The 15,746-nt window shown below is 46.7% G+C and overlaps 1 protein-coding gene across 1 annotated transcript in view; it reads left to right on the top strand.

The window, feature by feature from the left end:
- BORCS5 (BLOC-1 related complex subunit 5) overlaps nt 1-11,805 on the top strand; it is a 76,871-nt gene extending 65,066 nt beyond the window's left edge. The window contains exon 4 of the mRNA XM_068402302.1: nt 7,662-11,805. Coding sequence (XP_068258403.1) covers nt 7,662-7,892 — 231 coding nt within the window. The 3' untranslated portion in view covers nt 7,893-11,805. The remainder of the gene's footprint in view (nt 1-7,661) is intronic.
- Nucleotides 11,806-15,746: the final 3,941 nt, after the last annotated feature.

Genomic DNA, 15,746 nt, shown 5'->3' with positions numbered 1-15,746 from the left:
GACGTGTTCCTGTGTGATATGGTCTAGGTAATCCTGCTCCGGCAGGGGGATTGGACTAGATGATCTTTCGAGGTCCCTTCCAATCCCTAACATTCTGTGATTCTGTGAAGTGTGAAGCTGAGAATAATATCATTAGATCAGATGGCTTGCAAATGTAATGATGCTGACTATTTTAGATAGCACCTTTTCACTCTGAAATGAGAACGGTGGTGTTTTCTGAGGAACATCCCATTAATGATAGCGGTCATCTCTTTTCAAATCGGAGCTTATTTTTGATAGGAAAACCAACTTGCTTAAAGCTAGTCATTCTGACATGTTGAAAGCACAGAACTGAAATTTGTGATAAAACAAAACCCTAAGGGTAAATAACATTTACAAGTGCTGTTGTCCTGTAATATTCAAGCTCTGTCTGGATATCGGAGCGTTCTGAATGAGTAATACGGCAGCGGTGTAAAATCAGGAAGTGGGGGAACTGAAGGCCGTGTTTTGTAGCAGAATTATTAGGTAGTCTGAAATAAGAGTTGTGCAAGCTATCATTCAGAAAAACAGATCACTCTGTAACAGATTTTTCTTTCTCCAGGAACAGCTAATTAAAGACAGGCTAGGAGTTTCTTACTGATTTTCGTGGAGTTTTACTCTGCAAAAGAGAAGTTTTGTGAGGACGTTGCACACACAGGTTCATTAATCTTATGTATTGTCTGGGTGTTTTTTTGTTATTTAATTTTTTTAAACTTTGTAATTTAGGAGAGGTATGGAAGCATTTCTAATGCTTTGAATCTATCAACATTTTTTTAGTTGTGATAAATTTTAGAGGTGGGTTTTTAGATGGATGTAGATTGTTCTACGAAAGCAGCAATTGAAAGTTCTGAAAGAGTGTTCTTATGAGCTAAAGTCAATGAGCTAGAAATTACTATAACTTTTCTTGGTGACAATTTAGAAAACTTACTGATAAAATCACATAATTTCTGCTCCCCCCGCCAAGAATCTTGTGCATTTAAAAGTCTGACACAGCCACAGCAAACACTGCGTTATGATCCAGGAACTCGTGCAGTGGGAGAGATGGTGCTTCTCTTCACATGGTGGTCCTGCCACTTCTGTGACTGTCAGGCTGATGGGTCAGTCAAGCAAGCTGATGGGACAGAAGACCAAACCACTGAAGAAGAGCGAGCCTGGGAAGACCAAACTTGTTTTGTTCTCCCCCACCGACTTACATGCAGAACTGAGCCCGTGATAACACAGCTAATTTGAAGGAGGAGGGTGGGACCACTGCTTTGCAGCCTGAGGTTGGGTTGGATTTTGTGTAACGTGAAACTGTGCCCTGAGTTTCATTTGCTTATGTTATGGTTTAGCTGTTTTGAGAAAGAAAGATGATAAGTAGCTGTGGTGTTGAGGGAAATGTATGTAAAGACAGTCCAGTAGAACAGGACTGTGATATGAGATGTATCCAAGCTGGAGAGCTGGCTATAGCATCTACAGCACCAGATTCCAGATGGCTGCTGGTTATCGGGCTTTGCTGTCCATCTTCTCCCACCTCTGTGAAGTGAGGACCTGCTTTTCCAAGTGCTTGGAAGTCTACTGGTTCATTTGTGCTGGGTGAGAGATAGGTATTGTTTTAATCATAGCTTAGGACTCTTTTTTTAGCAACAGTTAGTGATAGCAGTCATAACTTAAGCTTGGGGGACTGCCAGTTGGCAGAGGGATGCTGGTAGCTCTCAAGCAGGGAAGGCTCGAGCCAGAGCTGTGAGGGAGACATGGGCTGAGGAGGTCAGACTGCGGGGTAGCGACAAACATATCCTGTCCAATAACGTGATATGCAGGAAAAGATTTACATAAAGGTGGAAAAGCTAATTTCAAGAATGAACCTTCTTATTATTTTGAATTATGAATTCTTTTGTGTGACCTAAGACCTCCCAAAATAGTTAAATCTTGACGTTACAGTCGCAGCAGCCTATCTTACGCTATCATATATCTACTATAGCTCTAAGGGACCAGGTATGGATTTAGCTGTAGATCTTTTGAGGTAAGGGCCCTGATGTACCTATTAATATTACTAAAACTCAATGTTAGAGCCAGTTAAAATGGTTACTCTTTGTTCTCTAACTTGACTGCGATCTGTGCAATGCTTAGACAGAATAACCCTTGGTAATTGTTTACAGCAATGACAACTTACAGAGGGAGCAAAAGGAGCATTTTGGCATGGGATTTGGTCTTGGATGTGATAAGCAGAGCTTAAACGCAAATTATAATTGTTTACCTGGCAGTGGCGCAGAGGAAGGGTACTCGTGAGAGCTGTACTCATGACTGATGCTGAAGAGAAGGGCGTGGGATCCTTGGCTGGGCGTCTCTGTTTTCTACCCTGGCAAAGATGCTACCCAGTAAGTTTATCACTTACCAGTGTGTGGGATGAGTGGGAGAAACAGAGGATGTTCCCATCATCGGGAAGTCATCACGATCTATTGCGCTAACTTTGCGTGACATTATCAAAGAGAGAGGGGAAGGGGAAAAAAAAAGCCATTCATTGAGCACATTTGTTTTCAAGCAGTACAGAAAGAGGAGCTGTCTTCAGTTTTAAGTGCGTTGATTGAAAAGTATTTTCACACCAGCACGTCGTGACTAATATTCCATGCAGTCATGTTCCCACCTGTCACTTTCAGATGTGGTTTTTGTGCAGCTGCAGGAAGGAGTTCATTTAACCCCAGCCAGGCACCTGACAACATGAAGGGAAATGCCGCTTGTGCTCTGAGCACTGTTCTAGCAAGTGAACTCTCTGGAGTAAGGATTGCACCTTAATTGCTGGGGTTTTTTGAGTGGCAGCCATGGGGGATGGGAGCTAAGGGCAGATCATTAGGGCAGAGGGACACAGGACAAACCGATGTCTAGCTGAACTCCTGAAGGCTGTTGCTGAGTGAGGGGGAAACAAAACATATTCTTGCCTTATTGGCATTTTAAGGAGGGAGTGGAGAAGCTGGGAATGACAGAACATCCTCTTATGAGATGTATTTATTTTGTTATGAATGTCAGCAGTGCCTCTCTAGAAATTTGATTCCAAGTTTAATGAACTTCTGATTGTATTTGCATGTTCTGCTACCAGGAAAAATGTGCCCAGCTGCAATTTTCAGTCTCAGTCATTGAACTAACAAGATGCGACCTCTGTTTCTGACAGCTCAGAACACTTACGTGCCCATGACAGAGGTGCTATAAAACCATGCCAGGTAAGAGGTATATGTAGGGCACTGGTTTGTTTTCAGCATTGTCTCTTGAAAAGAATTGGGCAATGTCCAGTGCTGACCTCAGTCTTTTTGTGAGATAAATTCATGTCTTTATTCTGCTTGGCAGTGTGGGCCAAGAATGCAAGAATTTGTGGTGTGCAAGATGTCTGAAAGTACCCTCAATTGTGTTTGTGTTTCATCAGTGTGGTGTTACAAATGGGCCTGTGTAACGCAGAGGAGAGTCTGTGAGCCCTCACTGGTTGACAATATGAATGGTGTAGCAGGAGGGGCTGTGCTGGGGCCCTTGTAAGTGGGGGAATATCCATCTTGCACTGTATTTGGAAGTAATTATGAATCTGTTTTCATTTGAAGAAAGAAAAGCCCAGTAGGTGTCATTTCATATTTAAAATGTGAAGCTGAGGCATAAATTAGTGTCCTGCTGCTACTGATCCACAGAGGACTCATGAGCTTTGACATAGAAACAGACTCAAATTCTGAATGTCACTGGCTGTACAAAAAAAGTACATCATGGTGGAAGGTGAGTTTTAGGCTTGTCATTTTTATGATACTATACTCCTAAAAGAAAAACTGAAAAAAATCTTCCATCCTTTTCGATGTAGGAGGGGAAAAAAATCCTGTCGTCTATTCTGGGAATGTCTAACCTCAGGTTTGCTGCTTTAACAGGAGGAATTATTTTTGGAAAGAAATAAAATATGCATTGGGAGCTCTCACCCCTTCACTGAGAACACATCTTTTTTTCCTCAAGACCAGGCTGGGTCTTCACAAAACCTCTCGCTTTGACGAGAATTAGGAGCAGGACCTCACATGCTAGGCTCTGCCCTCTGCTTTTGTGCTGTTGCTTCTTAACAGGCTTCGGGTCCAGTCTTTTGACTCTCTAAGCTCTTCTGTACCTGCAAGCTGGGGATGATACTAGCTTACTTAGTGGCGATGTTTGAAGGAGAAATTGGTCATGGTGAAGCCTCAGTGGTGAAGCATCGAGGGGCTGGTGACAGCGCAGCTCCACATCTGTCATGGCTTATGGGCACAGGGTGGTGACCTGCTGACTGGGGAGTTGCCCACAACTGTGGTGGCCTGGCGTAGCAGAAAGCTCAAAGCAAGCAGAGCAAAAACAATGGCTCAAATAAACACTTGCAGATGGTTGCAGGGCAGTGGAAGAGCTGCTGGCTCTGAGGCATCTTGCTGGGCTTCCCAGAGAGCTTCTCAGCCAGGGATGGGCAAGAAGGCTGAGACCTGAGTGTTTTTCAGAAGAGACTGTGGCAGGGTCTCGTGTATGGGAGGTGGGAGTTGATGAGAGCTGCTCAGAGAGGGCAATTTCACTCATATGACCCTCGAGGGTGTCTTGAAAAGCATGGACTGCCTTGGCTACAGGCAAGGGAGCAGACTCCGCCTAAGCTCCCCTTCTCCAGATGCTTTTTATTGCTACTGTATGGAATTAAATAGATGGGAATTAAGCAGTTTCTTAGGCATGTTCCCTGTTCATTGTGAATTCCCAAAGGGTAGTTTTAGTCTCTGTGGTGGGTAAATAGGGCTGACCCTCTGAGTCCTGCAACTGAAGGCCCCATCTGAGTGCCAGAGGAATAGGACTGCATGCCAGGAGAGGTAAAAGCACAAGGTCTGGCACTGGAGGAGCTCGCTTGGAGGGGGAGGAGGCAGGAAGGATGTAAGTGTGTATTTAGGCTTACTTCAAGGAAAGCTGCAAAGAGGCATTGGCATTTATATACAGGAGTTAACACGTAGCTTCCCCCCGGCTAGTTAAAAAGACCAGGTTCAGTCTGAGTAAAAATTGGCCTTTCCTCACAGTTACTCAACTTCAGTCCTCCTTGTTGTGTCACTGGCTGTACAGCTGCTGTGGCCTCCCGCAGCAGACAAACGTGAATGCTAGGTGTAGGGAAACCATAGGAAACGCTCACTTCCACCCTTTCTCTTTTTTGTGAAGCAGCTTTTTTTTGTAGCCATTGTGAATGTGTCCAAAAGTAGCAAAGAGCTTGGAAGGCCACTCCACATTTCTTCTTCCTTTTACAGGTCAGCTTCAGCTGCTCCCCATATTCCCCTCCAGTAACTGGATGTTACTGGTATTTATGCAAGGAGCCTAAAAGTCAACAGATAGAAATTATTGGAGTGGAGAGAAATGAGGGCCTTTGTTTTTTTTGATTCAGAGCTCGGTAGATGCAAGCTTTGCCTCTTGCACAGTGCTGTGAGACGACGTGGAGAACCGGCTTGTGGAGGAGAACTTCAACACCAGGGGAGGTTTCTGCCTGGGTCCCTGCACCGTTCGGTTTAATGGGGCATGCTGGCTTTTGGCAGGTTTCTGACTGGCTGCCACTCCACGCCACTGTCTCTTATTAGGTAGGACATTTTTAGGCACTGGATTGAATTTACTTCCATCCCGTGCAGACCTGGTGGTGGTCTGCTTTTTACACACTCCAATTTACAGAGCTAGCGCCAAGCTACTAAATTATTAAGCCGAGGTTTTAATAGAAACCCCTGTGTAGGCTTAAATTGTTTCCACTCTGTTTGGAGTTTCCTGCTCTGCTGGTTTTTATTTTGTCCTGTGCATGAAAGTGTGGAGGGAGGAATTCACAGGAAGCACAGAGGCAAAGAGGAAGAATTCAGCCTGAGAGCACTAGAAAGTACAGATGAAATAAAAGGTTAATTGGTACTGTATCCAGCTCTGATGGAGGTGATAGGGGAAAAAAAATGCTTCCTAATCCCCATGACAGTTCAGCAGAAACTAGAGTGTTTGTTTTCAATGCTGTTTGTAACTTAGGTTTCTCAATAAAATATTTTCTTGCCCAACCATTTCTGTCTTAACCCCTTCCCCAGGGCTTGAAAGGGATGTTTGTCAGCAAACACAGCTCTCCCAGTTTTCCCCCAGTGCCAAACCCCAGTGGGATGGCAGTGCTCAGTCTGGTGGGACTTCTCTCCTCGGTGGAGGGATGCCCCTTCCAGCTTTGCACCGCTTCCACCCAGCCCTTCCCTTGCTCCTGGCTCTCCCCTATGGCCCCACACTGCTGTGTGCTGGGTCAGGATTATAGTGGCCGATGAAGTAGTATGGAAGTCAGATATGGTAAGCATGGCTTATTTTTTAGCAGTGCACCGACAAATTTGTGTTGTCCCTGATGAGACAGGTACAATCGCTGTTCTCCACCGAATGGGTTGACTCAGTCACACAGTTAAAATGAGGGATGTTGTTTGTGCTGGGGCCTCCTGATAGGCCAGTTCTCAGCAGTGACTCCCTCAGGCTGCTTCATTGTGAGCAGTGACCTCCTTCCTCTGGGGGTACTTAGATGGGAGAGGTTCTGGAAAAACAGTGATAAGAGGTGGCAGTGGGCTAAAACTGGTCAGCGTGTGTCTGCTCCTGCCCTTCGCTTGGCAGCCACTGTGGGCATGTGTGGAGTCCCAAGTGAGGGGACTGCTTTTGCTGAGGACAGAGCGTGGTTGCAGGATGTGTGCCCACCACTCAGTCATACCAGTTTGAAGAGCCAGCGCACTGGAGTGACTGGGGTTGTCAAGCACAGCTACAGCGAGGCGAAGCAACCAAGCTTCAGGTGTCTGCTTGAGGGCTTGGAGCAGATCTGTTACCAAGCACTCTGAATATATGGGATGTCTTACAACGTGTAAAACGGCTTAAACCATCTGACTTGGCTCATGTGTGTATGGGACTAGCAGCTATTGGCTGAATCCCGCCTGGAGTGTACAGGTCTGGCTGAAGAGAAAGTTGGGCTGTGAATTATAAAGGCTACCTTCGTCACTCAGTGCAGTTCCTGTCATTGTCATCACGCCAGAGCCGTGTTTGGGTACTTACTGTGTTTAATTGCGTGGCTGATTTACTTAATGTCTCTCCTGGGGTTACTCATAACACATTTATTTTTAGGATTCGGGGAAATTAGGGACAGTAGCAATCCGTTGTGGTTCTCTCCCAAGGCAGGAGCTTTCCAGACGACGATGATAACAGCAGTGGCTTAGTTGCAGAGTAACCTGGCTAAGCCAATGGAATTAACACTGGCAACTGTGGTGGAGCTTAGTGCTTGCAAATGAACCATCTCCACTGAAAATATACTACAGGTGTAGGTGGAGGCCACGAGTTCCCTGGATTTGGATAAGTTGGAGGATATGTATACAGTTTATTGGGAAATCCTTGGCAGCACATTGGCTTTCAACCCTGTAAATAAAGAATTTTCTGATCAAATACTCAGCGTTTGGGTTTAGAACTGAGGTGGGCATATGTCCTCCCTGGTATACAGCTATGAATCATTCTGTTTCATGACAAACTTGTTGTGCCCCAGCAGAGGAGCTCCTTTGTACCTGGCTGGTAGCTCCAGTGGGGTGTCTAACGTGCTTCTCGGTTGCTTTTAGGAAAGACAGCGTGCTGAAAGGCCTGTGGTAACAGTCAGCCTAATGCGCCTCGCTCTGCTTGTTGTTTTTAAACAGATGGACCTCTCCGTGGAAACTCTTTACAGCTTCATGCAGGAGCGCCAGAAGAAGTATGCCAAGTATGCGGAGCAGATCCAGAAGGTCAACGAGATGTCTGCCATCCTCCGCCGTATACAGATGGGCATCGACCAGACGATCCCGCTAATGGAGCGGCTGAACAGCATGCTGCCAGAGAGCGAGAGGCTGGAGCCCTTCAGCATGAAACCCGACCGGGAGCTAAAGTCTTAGCCGATCCAGCAGGCTCCCCCGCCTCACCTTCCACGCTCCAGCGTTCAGCACAGACGCGTTTCCAATGGGCTGGGCTGGCAGATATTTGAAGTGGACGGCAGTGCTGCCTGACTTTCTGCCAGGGCATCGCAGGAAGAGCAGCGTCAGCTGCCAGAACCGCGCAGCCAGGAATCCAGGGGCTCCCCGGTCCCGTCGTCTGGAGAAGATGATTTACCGTTCTTTCATCTCCCTCCTCTTGCCCTCTCATCTCTTTCACCGCTACCACCGCCTGTGCTGAGACTTTTGTTTCATTGCTGTGACTAGATTGGGGTTTACAGAGGAGGAGTTTTCTTTCATCTGATTTTTTTTTTTTTTTTTTTTACTAGCAAAATTCAAAGGGATACGGGGTGCGACAAACCCTCTAACATGGTTTTTGTGCCACTGGGGTCTAGACGATTAGATGGCTGGCAGGTATTTCTGAGATCCCGGAGCCAGGAACTGGCTTATTAAAATCTGCCTATTATCGTAATTAACATGGTTTGCATGGCAGGGTTTTGGCATGTCCTCCTCGAGGCTCCTGTTTTTATGGGCTCACTAATTTATGAGGCTGTAAACGAATAACTGTTCCAGATAATGTATATCTGTTAATGTTAGGCAAGCCTTAGCGTTCCTCTCCCCCTTGGCCTGGCAAAGTCCCTGTGCCCCAGCTGGTGGCATTTCGTGTCCCTCACCTTGCACAGTGATTCTGACAGGCACTGGCACCGACCTGCTCACTTTGCATCCCAAAGCTGGACACGAGGTGTCTTTTATTTTTATTGTGACACTCCAGTTATCTTGGTGCTGTCTTTTTCTGCCAGAGGGATGCAGTTGTTTCTTTACCTTCAAGTGTGTGGAGTTGGAGGGGGGAGATAGGTGAAGTCCTTTAGGTCTTCTCCTTGGCTTAGCTGCCATCATGCTGAGAGCTTGCCTGCGCGTGCTGTTTTATGATTGAAACCACACGGCCCTTTGGGACCGCGCTCAGTGAGCTGCTCCAAAGGCAACAGAATGCTCTTGCCTTCTCCCAGGCCGAGGGCCCTGCTGGAAGGCAGGCAGTGTGGCCGTGCCGCCTGGGCGGTGGGCTGGCCCGTAGGAGATGGGCTGGTTGCCAAGTCTGCCACTGGTCTGCTGGCTGCAGGTGATTTGCAGCACCTCTCCGAGCTTTGGTTTCTCCCCGTATAAAATGTGGGGGATATTCTACATGCTGCTGTAAAAATACTTACAGATCTAGAAATAAGGTTTAACAGCCTGCATCGCCATTGCGTGGCAGCCCTTGTCTGCAGCAGAAAGGGCATGAAACCAGAAGCAAGGAGTTTGCTGGGTCAAGGGCAGGTTTGTGTGTGTTGATGTTAGTCCCAGGATGCGGTTGCTGGTGAGGAGGCTGAAGTGCAGCCATGAACCCCAAGGGTTGATGTACATCAGGAGTGTAATTCCAGTGGTGAGGATAGCTCTTTGAGAGTCAGTGTGACAACCCAACTTCCAGTATAGCACAAGACTAGGTGACTTGCCAAAGGCGACTTGCTTCGGTACCTCTTGGTACTTAAGAGTACTAAATCAGCAAAAGATGGTTTCTAAGCATTTGGGAGTAAGAGCGCAGTAGGTTTTTGAGGGTATTAATTGCTGCCTGGTGGCAGGAAGCAACAGGCCGTTCTCTTGTTGCGTTCCCAAAGGCCATGTAGCCTAGAGAGAATTTTGTGACACAGACTGTAGCCAACTGAGATGCATATCTGGACCGCAGGGGTGATTGGACCCCAGGGCCCACTGAACACTGTCTGAAAGCAGAGTCCCATAGAAGTGAAGCCCCCTGGAATGATGCCTGGGAAGAACGATTGACTGCTTGAGAGATGGCAAGGAACTCGGCAGAGTTTCTAGTAAAGGCAGCACAGTCTGCCTGGATGTCTACTGCTTCCACCTCAGAGTTGTTACATAGTTGTATACACGTAGGCATATGCTGTTGTTGCACAGGATGTAACATCAGGCTTCCATCTTTGCTCATGTGTCCTGCGGTATTTTACACATGGTTTGTTAAAAGCTTACGTGAGACTTAACAACCCATGAAAACCTGATTGTCATGGCTATGCCCATGAAGGTCCTTGTCCATCGCTGAATATGTCTCTGCCTCCTGCCATCAGACACACCAGAATGTTCAGCAGCTTTAAATAGTGGCTGTGGGCGTTTTTGTCATCCTCATCCAGATGATGCTGTCTGGAAGTTTAGAATGTGCGACATTCAGCTGTCTGCCAGACGGGATCACGGATATCCCACACCCTGGCATGCTGGAAGCCTGTACTGGTGGGAAGATCCTGATATTGGATCTTGAGGCAGGGGCTGGGCTGCAGATGCTCTCTCCTGTAAAGCTTCGAGACATTTAAGCTCATGCTATTAAGTATCAGATCAAAGCATTGCTCCTTGCAGTGCTAATGAGGGCAAGCGAATAGTTACTCCTATCTGAAAGCTGCAGGAAAGAGGGCTGCAAATCAGTTCCTTCCTTATTTGCTATAAACCACCTAGACATTGGGCTGATAATGGGAGAAAATGCTTGTTCCTGTGAACACTGGCCTTTAAGCTTGTGGATGTGCTGCTGGGCCTCCCAGCTAGAGCTTTCTGAGCGGTGAGGGTAAGTTGTGCAGAACATTAATAGCTTAACTAGAAAGAAAACAGAGCTGAAATGTGAAGGCTGACCTCTTCCAAAGCACACAGGTCACCACCTTCGTTCCACAGGTGATAGTCTTCTGTGTGGGTACTGTAGGATAATGTGCACCCTCTAACCATTCTCAAACGATGGTTTACAGTTTTATTTAAAACATTGTTACTGGCTTCATTAACTGTAAGTCTTTGGACCTCTCACTGAGGGGAAGACATTTCCTGCCACGTCTTCTTGAGCTGCTGCTTGGCTGCTCCTCGTTCGCTTTGCCGTGTGTGCTGCTTTCAGCTTCATCTCGGATGCAGGTGGTGCTCAAGGTGAGACTGTTGCTTTACTCCCTTTCCTGCTGTTTAGCAGGAGATTGGAGATGTGACTGGAATTACCTTTCTGCTTAGGAATTTCCTTTTCCAAGCCACATGCTGTTGGAGGTGGCCTCAGGTATCTCTCACGAACGTACTAGCTGTTACTTCTGCCACAAAGTTAGTGCTATGAACAGAGAATAATCTCATGTGCTCCACTGAAAACAAACATTTTTGCCCTTTTCTGCTTTCTGAGGTGGTGTGTGGTCTAGGGTGCAGGCTAAGCTTCTTGATAGGCAATCTTCTGAAATGCTGGAGAACAGGGTGAGTCTCTGGGTCTGCGGTTCCCTGCTGGCCTGAGCTGCTCTTTTTTTTCCCCTGGCTCTGTTGTTGTGACCCTCACTTTGTGCTGCTGCTGGTGCTTGTTGCATCCTACACTGGTCCGTGTGCTACAGGTGCAGAAGGGGTTTGCTTTATTGTTTCCGTTGTTTTTGTAATTTAATGCATTGACAGGGTGCTAAAGGGCCAACCTATCTGCAGGGCAATTTCTGTGAAGATCCGGTGAAGGGGACGGAAAAAAGAGTTGTGTTTTTTTTAAAAATAGATGTATTTTAAAGTAAATATATTTAAATATATTTAAATGTTTAAAGTGTATTTTCCCCTCCTCTAAGCTTTTACACAGAAAAAGTAGAAATACACGTTTTCACATACCCACTTGTTGCATGAGCCAGCCCCTCTCTCTCTATTGGACTGTGTGCCAGTGGTTTTCTGAGGTACTATTGTAACGTCCCTCCTGTTCCCCAGCTGCCAGAGTGTATTTTGATGACCAGCCTCGTGGCTGAACGTTCCTTGGTTTATGGGTTATTATTCTGTTCGCAGACTTGCTCTGCTTTCAGCTGCCTACATGCTACGAGTCCCACAGCTCCGGCATTAAAACGTTTGGTATTGCTCTTTTCCCAGTGTGGTGTTTCTCTGATTGCCTGGCTTATTCTTCATTTACAGCACACCACTTCTTGCTGCGATGGCTGTGGACAGCACACGCACTTTGGCGTGGGAGGTCGTATCTTGGCTTTACTGCTTTGTACACAGAACCCACCTTCGTGCCAGGGCAGCCGGTTTTGGCTGCCCTGGGGCTGCCTTTGCCCCGGGACTGTAAGGAAACGTGTCCCAGAATGAAAATAAATGTTGGGTTTTCTAGGTGCTGTCCCAGTTCTGGTTGGCACTGATGTACCCTGCTTTTTCTGTGCTGGTGGCCTCTTGGAGGTAAAGAAGAGGGTCTGGGGTGGATGGACTCAGACACTTGCATAAGACTGTAGCTTCCCTGTGCAAAGCACTCGTGGTGCGAGACACTCTCTGCCTGTTTTGTTAGGGAACTTGCACCTTGTGTGCTCCCAATGCCTTTCCTAAGATTCAGCGGGGAGACTAAACATGAGCAGCAAAGTATTTCTCATTTCTTTTTTTTCCCCCCATGCTTATCTGCCTGTCAAAGAGAGACCATGTCCTGACAGATGCTTTACATCAGTTCTTTGCCAGATTGCAGAAAGAACTAGAGATGGGCATCCTTGGGCAGGCTGGCTCTCAGGGTGGCCCCTGCCCTGCCTGCTGCTCATCTCCTCTCACCAGTTCTTCACACATCACTGAATGGGTCAGTTTGCACTTGTAGCCAAAGTTCAGCCTCTTTCCAGCTGGTCTGCGGTACTTCTCTGGGGGTGGTTGGCTTGCTTTCAGCTGCCATAGGTAGGTTTTAACTTCTTCATAATGTGAGCCTGCACCGGGGCAGCCTGATCCACAGCAAGGTGACACAGACAGGAGAATAGCCCACCCAGTGGTCCCCGAAGCCAGGGTAGGTCTGAGGTGCGGATGGGTGTGTGCAATGCACCTACAGCCTTACAGAGCTAATCCTAAGGTGTGTGGGAGAGGAGAGGAGCATTCAAAGGGCAATTTTTAGTCAGCTGCCTAAAATAACCCTTTTTGTCATTTTAAGCTTTACATTTAATAGATGGAGAGGGAGGACTGACCTCATAGGGAAGCTGTGATGGTAATGAGATACGATGGCCTACCGTAGGACAGCAGCACAACCAGAAATAAATGAGGATGGCTGTAGATTTTGTCAAAACGTGACTCCTAGCTGGGTATGTGAACAGCTACTTGCTACACAGATGGATTTGAGATAACTTCCCAGTGTAGCTTACAACTGTATCCCAGCAAAAGGGCCTCCCTGCCCCAGTTCTGGGGAGCCGATTGTGGACAGGCATTAACAGTCCTGTCATCTGCAAAGCACCTTACGACCATTGTGCGCACTTCCTCCCACAGGAGGTGGCAGGAGCCTGCTCTGGTGCCATCAGCATCTCTGGGGAACTTGTTGACCTTAGGGAAGCCCAGCTCTGAAAACATCTTGAGATGGAGCTGTTTCCTGCAGGAAACCGGTTATTCTAATAAACTTAGAACTATCAGTGGTTTAGAGGAGAGTAAGTGAATGTACCTGCAGCAGAACGCTCTTCTGGCATTGGGAAAGCAAAGCGGTGACGGATTCTCACCTACTGCACAGGGGGTGCTGAACAAAAAGAGAGACAAATTCGTAGGGTTTTTGTTTTGTTGGGGTTTTTTTTGTTTGTTTATTTGTTTTTTTAAAGTGATCTGATGCCCCAGCCTCATCGTTGCCTGTAGGATATCACACTTTGGCTTTGTATAGCAGTGGAGCTTGGTGAGGGTCCCTGTAAACAGCAGCTGAAATCCACGCCTCGAAGTGAGTAATGGCAATTCCCTACATGTCTGTTTTACACCATGTTATATGCTAGGAAAGCAGCCCCTTCCCAGAGGGGTGGGTGTTGCAGAAGGCTAGAAATAGCTCCCTTTCCTTTTCTGTTTATAGTGGCTCTCATTAATATCCTCGAAGCGCAGAATTAGTCGAAGGGTTCACAGCAGAAACACTTCAGTTTTTGCCTCAGAGCAACCCTTTGGGCCTGAGGGCCAAGAAGTTCTCTGTAGGCATGGTTCAAAGGGAGAGGACTGTTGCCAGGCTAAGCTGATGATGTATTATGAACACTGTTCTTCCACCTGAATTCCCAATTGTGGTTTTGAGTGTATAATATAATAGTGGTATTGTATTATAAAGCTATAATGTCTAAAAGTACTAGAATAACTCTAGTTATCTCAGAAACTTGAAGAACAAATACAGGCTAGCTAGGTGTTTAGTCAAGGTGTGGCTAGCCAATTAAAATGTTGAGGCAGGTGAGTTTGGCTGAATCTCACTAATTTCAGATTTTAAAAGGGGCAGTAGCAGTCTTATTAGGACTCCAGTGCTGTCCCCAGGAGAACCTCCAGGTCCTTGTTCTGGGCTTTTGATACCACCGCTTTCTGGTAGAAATTAATTTAAACCTTGTGCTGTGAATTAAAGTGTAAGGAGCAGCTAGGGTATGAGTGTGTAGTTACCAAAATGAGCAGCTCACATTATTATCACATTTCTACTCTCTTTCTCCCATCTCTCCCCCCTCCCCCAGCCCCCCCAAAAAGAAGTAGGGCTGCCTGATGCATGCTGGGGGGAGGTTTGCCCTGTTTTCAGTCCACTTCACTCCAGGAATGTAACAGTGATGGTTACATCAAGAGCCTGGTGACCTCGGGGACCCCTTCCCAGTAATGCCAGTCAATTAAATGAAAATTAAATGTTGATGATGTGTGAGACACGTTTCAGTTGCCTCTCAGGTTTTGACAGGAGATGGAGTTAAACTGTCTCTTCACAGAGCTGTCTGCTGGCAGGGGCAAGAGTGGAGGGATGGAGGAACAAGAGCAGAGTAAGTCCTGCAAAGAAGGCAAGAGAAGGAGTGGTGAAAGCTGAAGTGCATGCTTCAAAAACCAGACCTGAAGGGAAGAAGGAGTTTGTATGAGAGCTAGTCTGACTTCCTGAGATCAGAAATGGACTTCGGAGTGAGGTGAGGGAAGCTACAGCAGGTAAATCTGAGAAGATTGTCAGGTGAACTTCACAAGCTGATGCCATTTAGGTCTAGTATTGTGCATGGTTCTTGTTTTACTGTGCAATGGATGCAAGCTTTCTGTGTATGAGGTGGTACATCTTGGTTGCAGAAGCAAGCATAGAAGCCCACGCAGATTGTTACTTGTGCTGTGGCTGATGGTACGGTCTCTTCCAGAGAGGCCAAAGATGCTGCATTTCCCTTTCCAGGATTATAGGTTAAAACTACAGTTTAAAAAAATGCTTCTACTACAGGACCTAAGTTTGAAGATGCTGTTACACAAACCTATAGGTGTGAGCTTTGCCACCTAAGGATATAACCTTAGCAGCCATATGCTACTGCAGGATTTATTTTTAATATATGCTCCATTTGAAGAAGCTGTGCTCTGAAGGAGCAATGAGGGGCATAGCCCTGCCTTAGCAATCAGAAGTAAGTCGCTCTGAATGCTTCAGGACTGGCAGAATCAGTCAAAACAAGTATTGAAAAAATTTATTAAATTATTCTTCAAATAAGAAGTATGGGAGGCAAGAAGAAAACATGGGGTTCATCCTAGGTAACTTAATCAGTTTGAAAGACTTGCTTCAGAAAGACCAGCACAGCTGCCTTGGGAACGGTTTACTCACAACAGTATTAGACGTTGTAAGATGTTAATGCAGAGAAGCGCCGCTGCTGCTCTTCAAGGGAGCAGAAGAGGTGGAGTAAACAGGAATGGGTAAGAGGCCGAAACTGTTACCAGTGCTGTAAAATCACCGCCGCTTGCAACGAGCGGTCCAAAGTGACCCGGTCTGTGTCATTCATTAACAGGCATTAAGGAGAGACAGGATAAGGACGAGACCCCTGCTAGTCCTGGGTGCTGGGGACCAGGTCCTACTGCAGGCAGGTAATGCACACTCCACAGCCAGAGGCACACAGGCTCCTTCCTCAGCCG

This window comes from Nyctibius grandis, chromosome 5 (genome assembly GCF_013368605.1).
Source record: "Nyctibius grandis isolate bNycGra1 chromosome 5, bNycGra1.pri, whole genome shotgun sequence".
Classification (NCBI taxonomy): domain Eukaryota; kingdom Metazoa; phylum Chordata; class Aves; order Nyctibiiformes; family Nyctibiidae; genus Nyctibius; species Nyctibius grandis.
The sequence above is the reverse complement of the archived record's forward strand: the minus strand, read 5'-3'. Positions and strand labels throughout refer to the sequence as shown.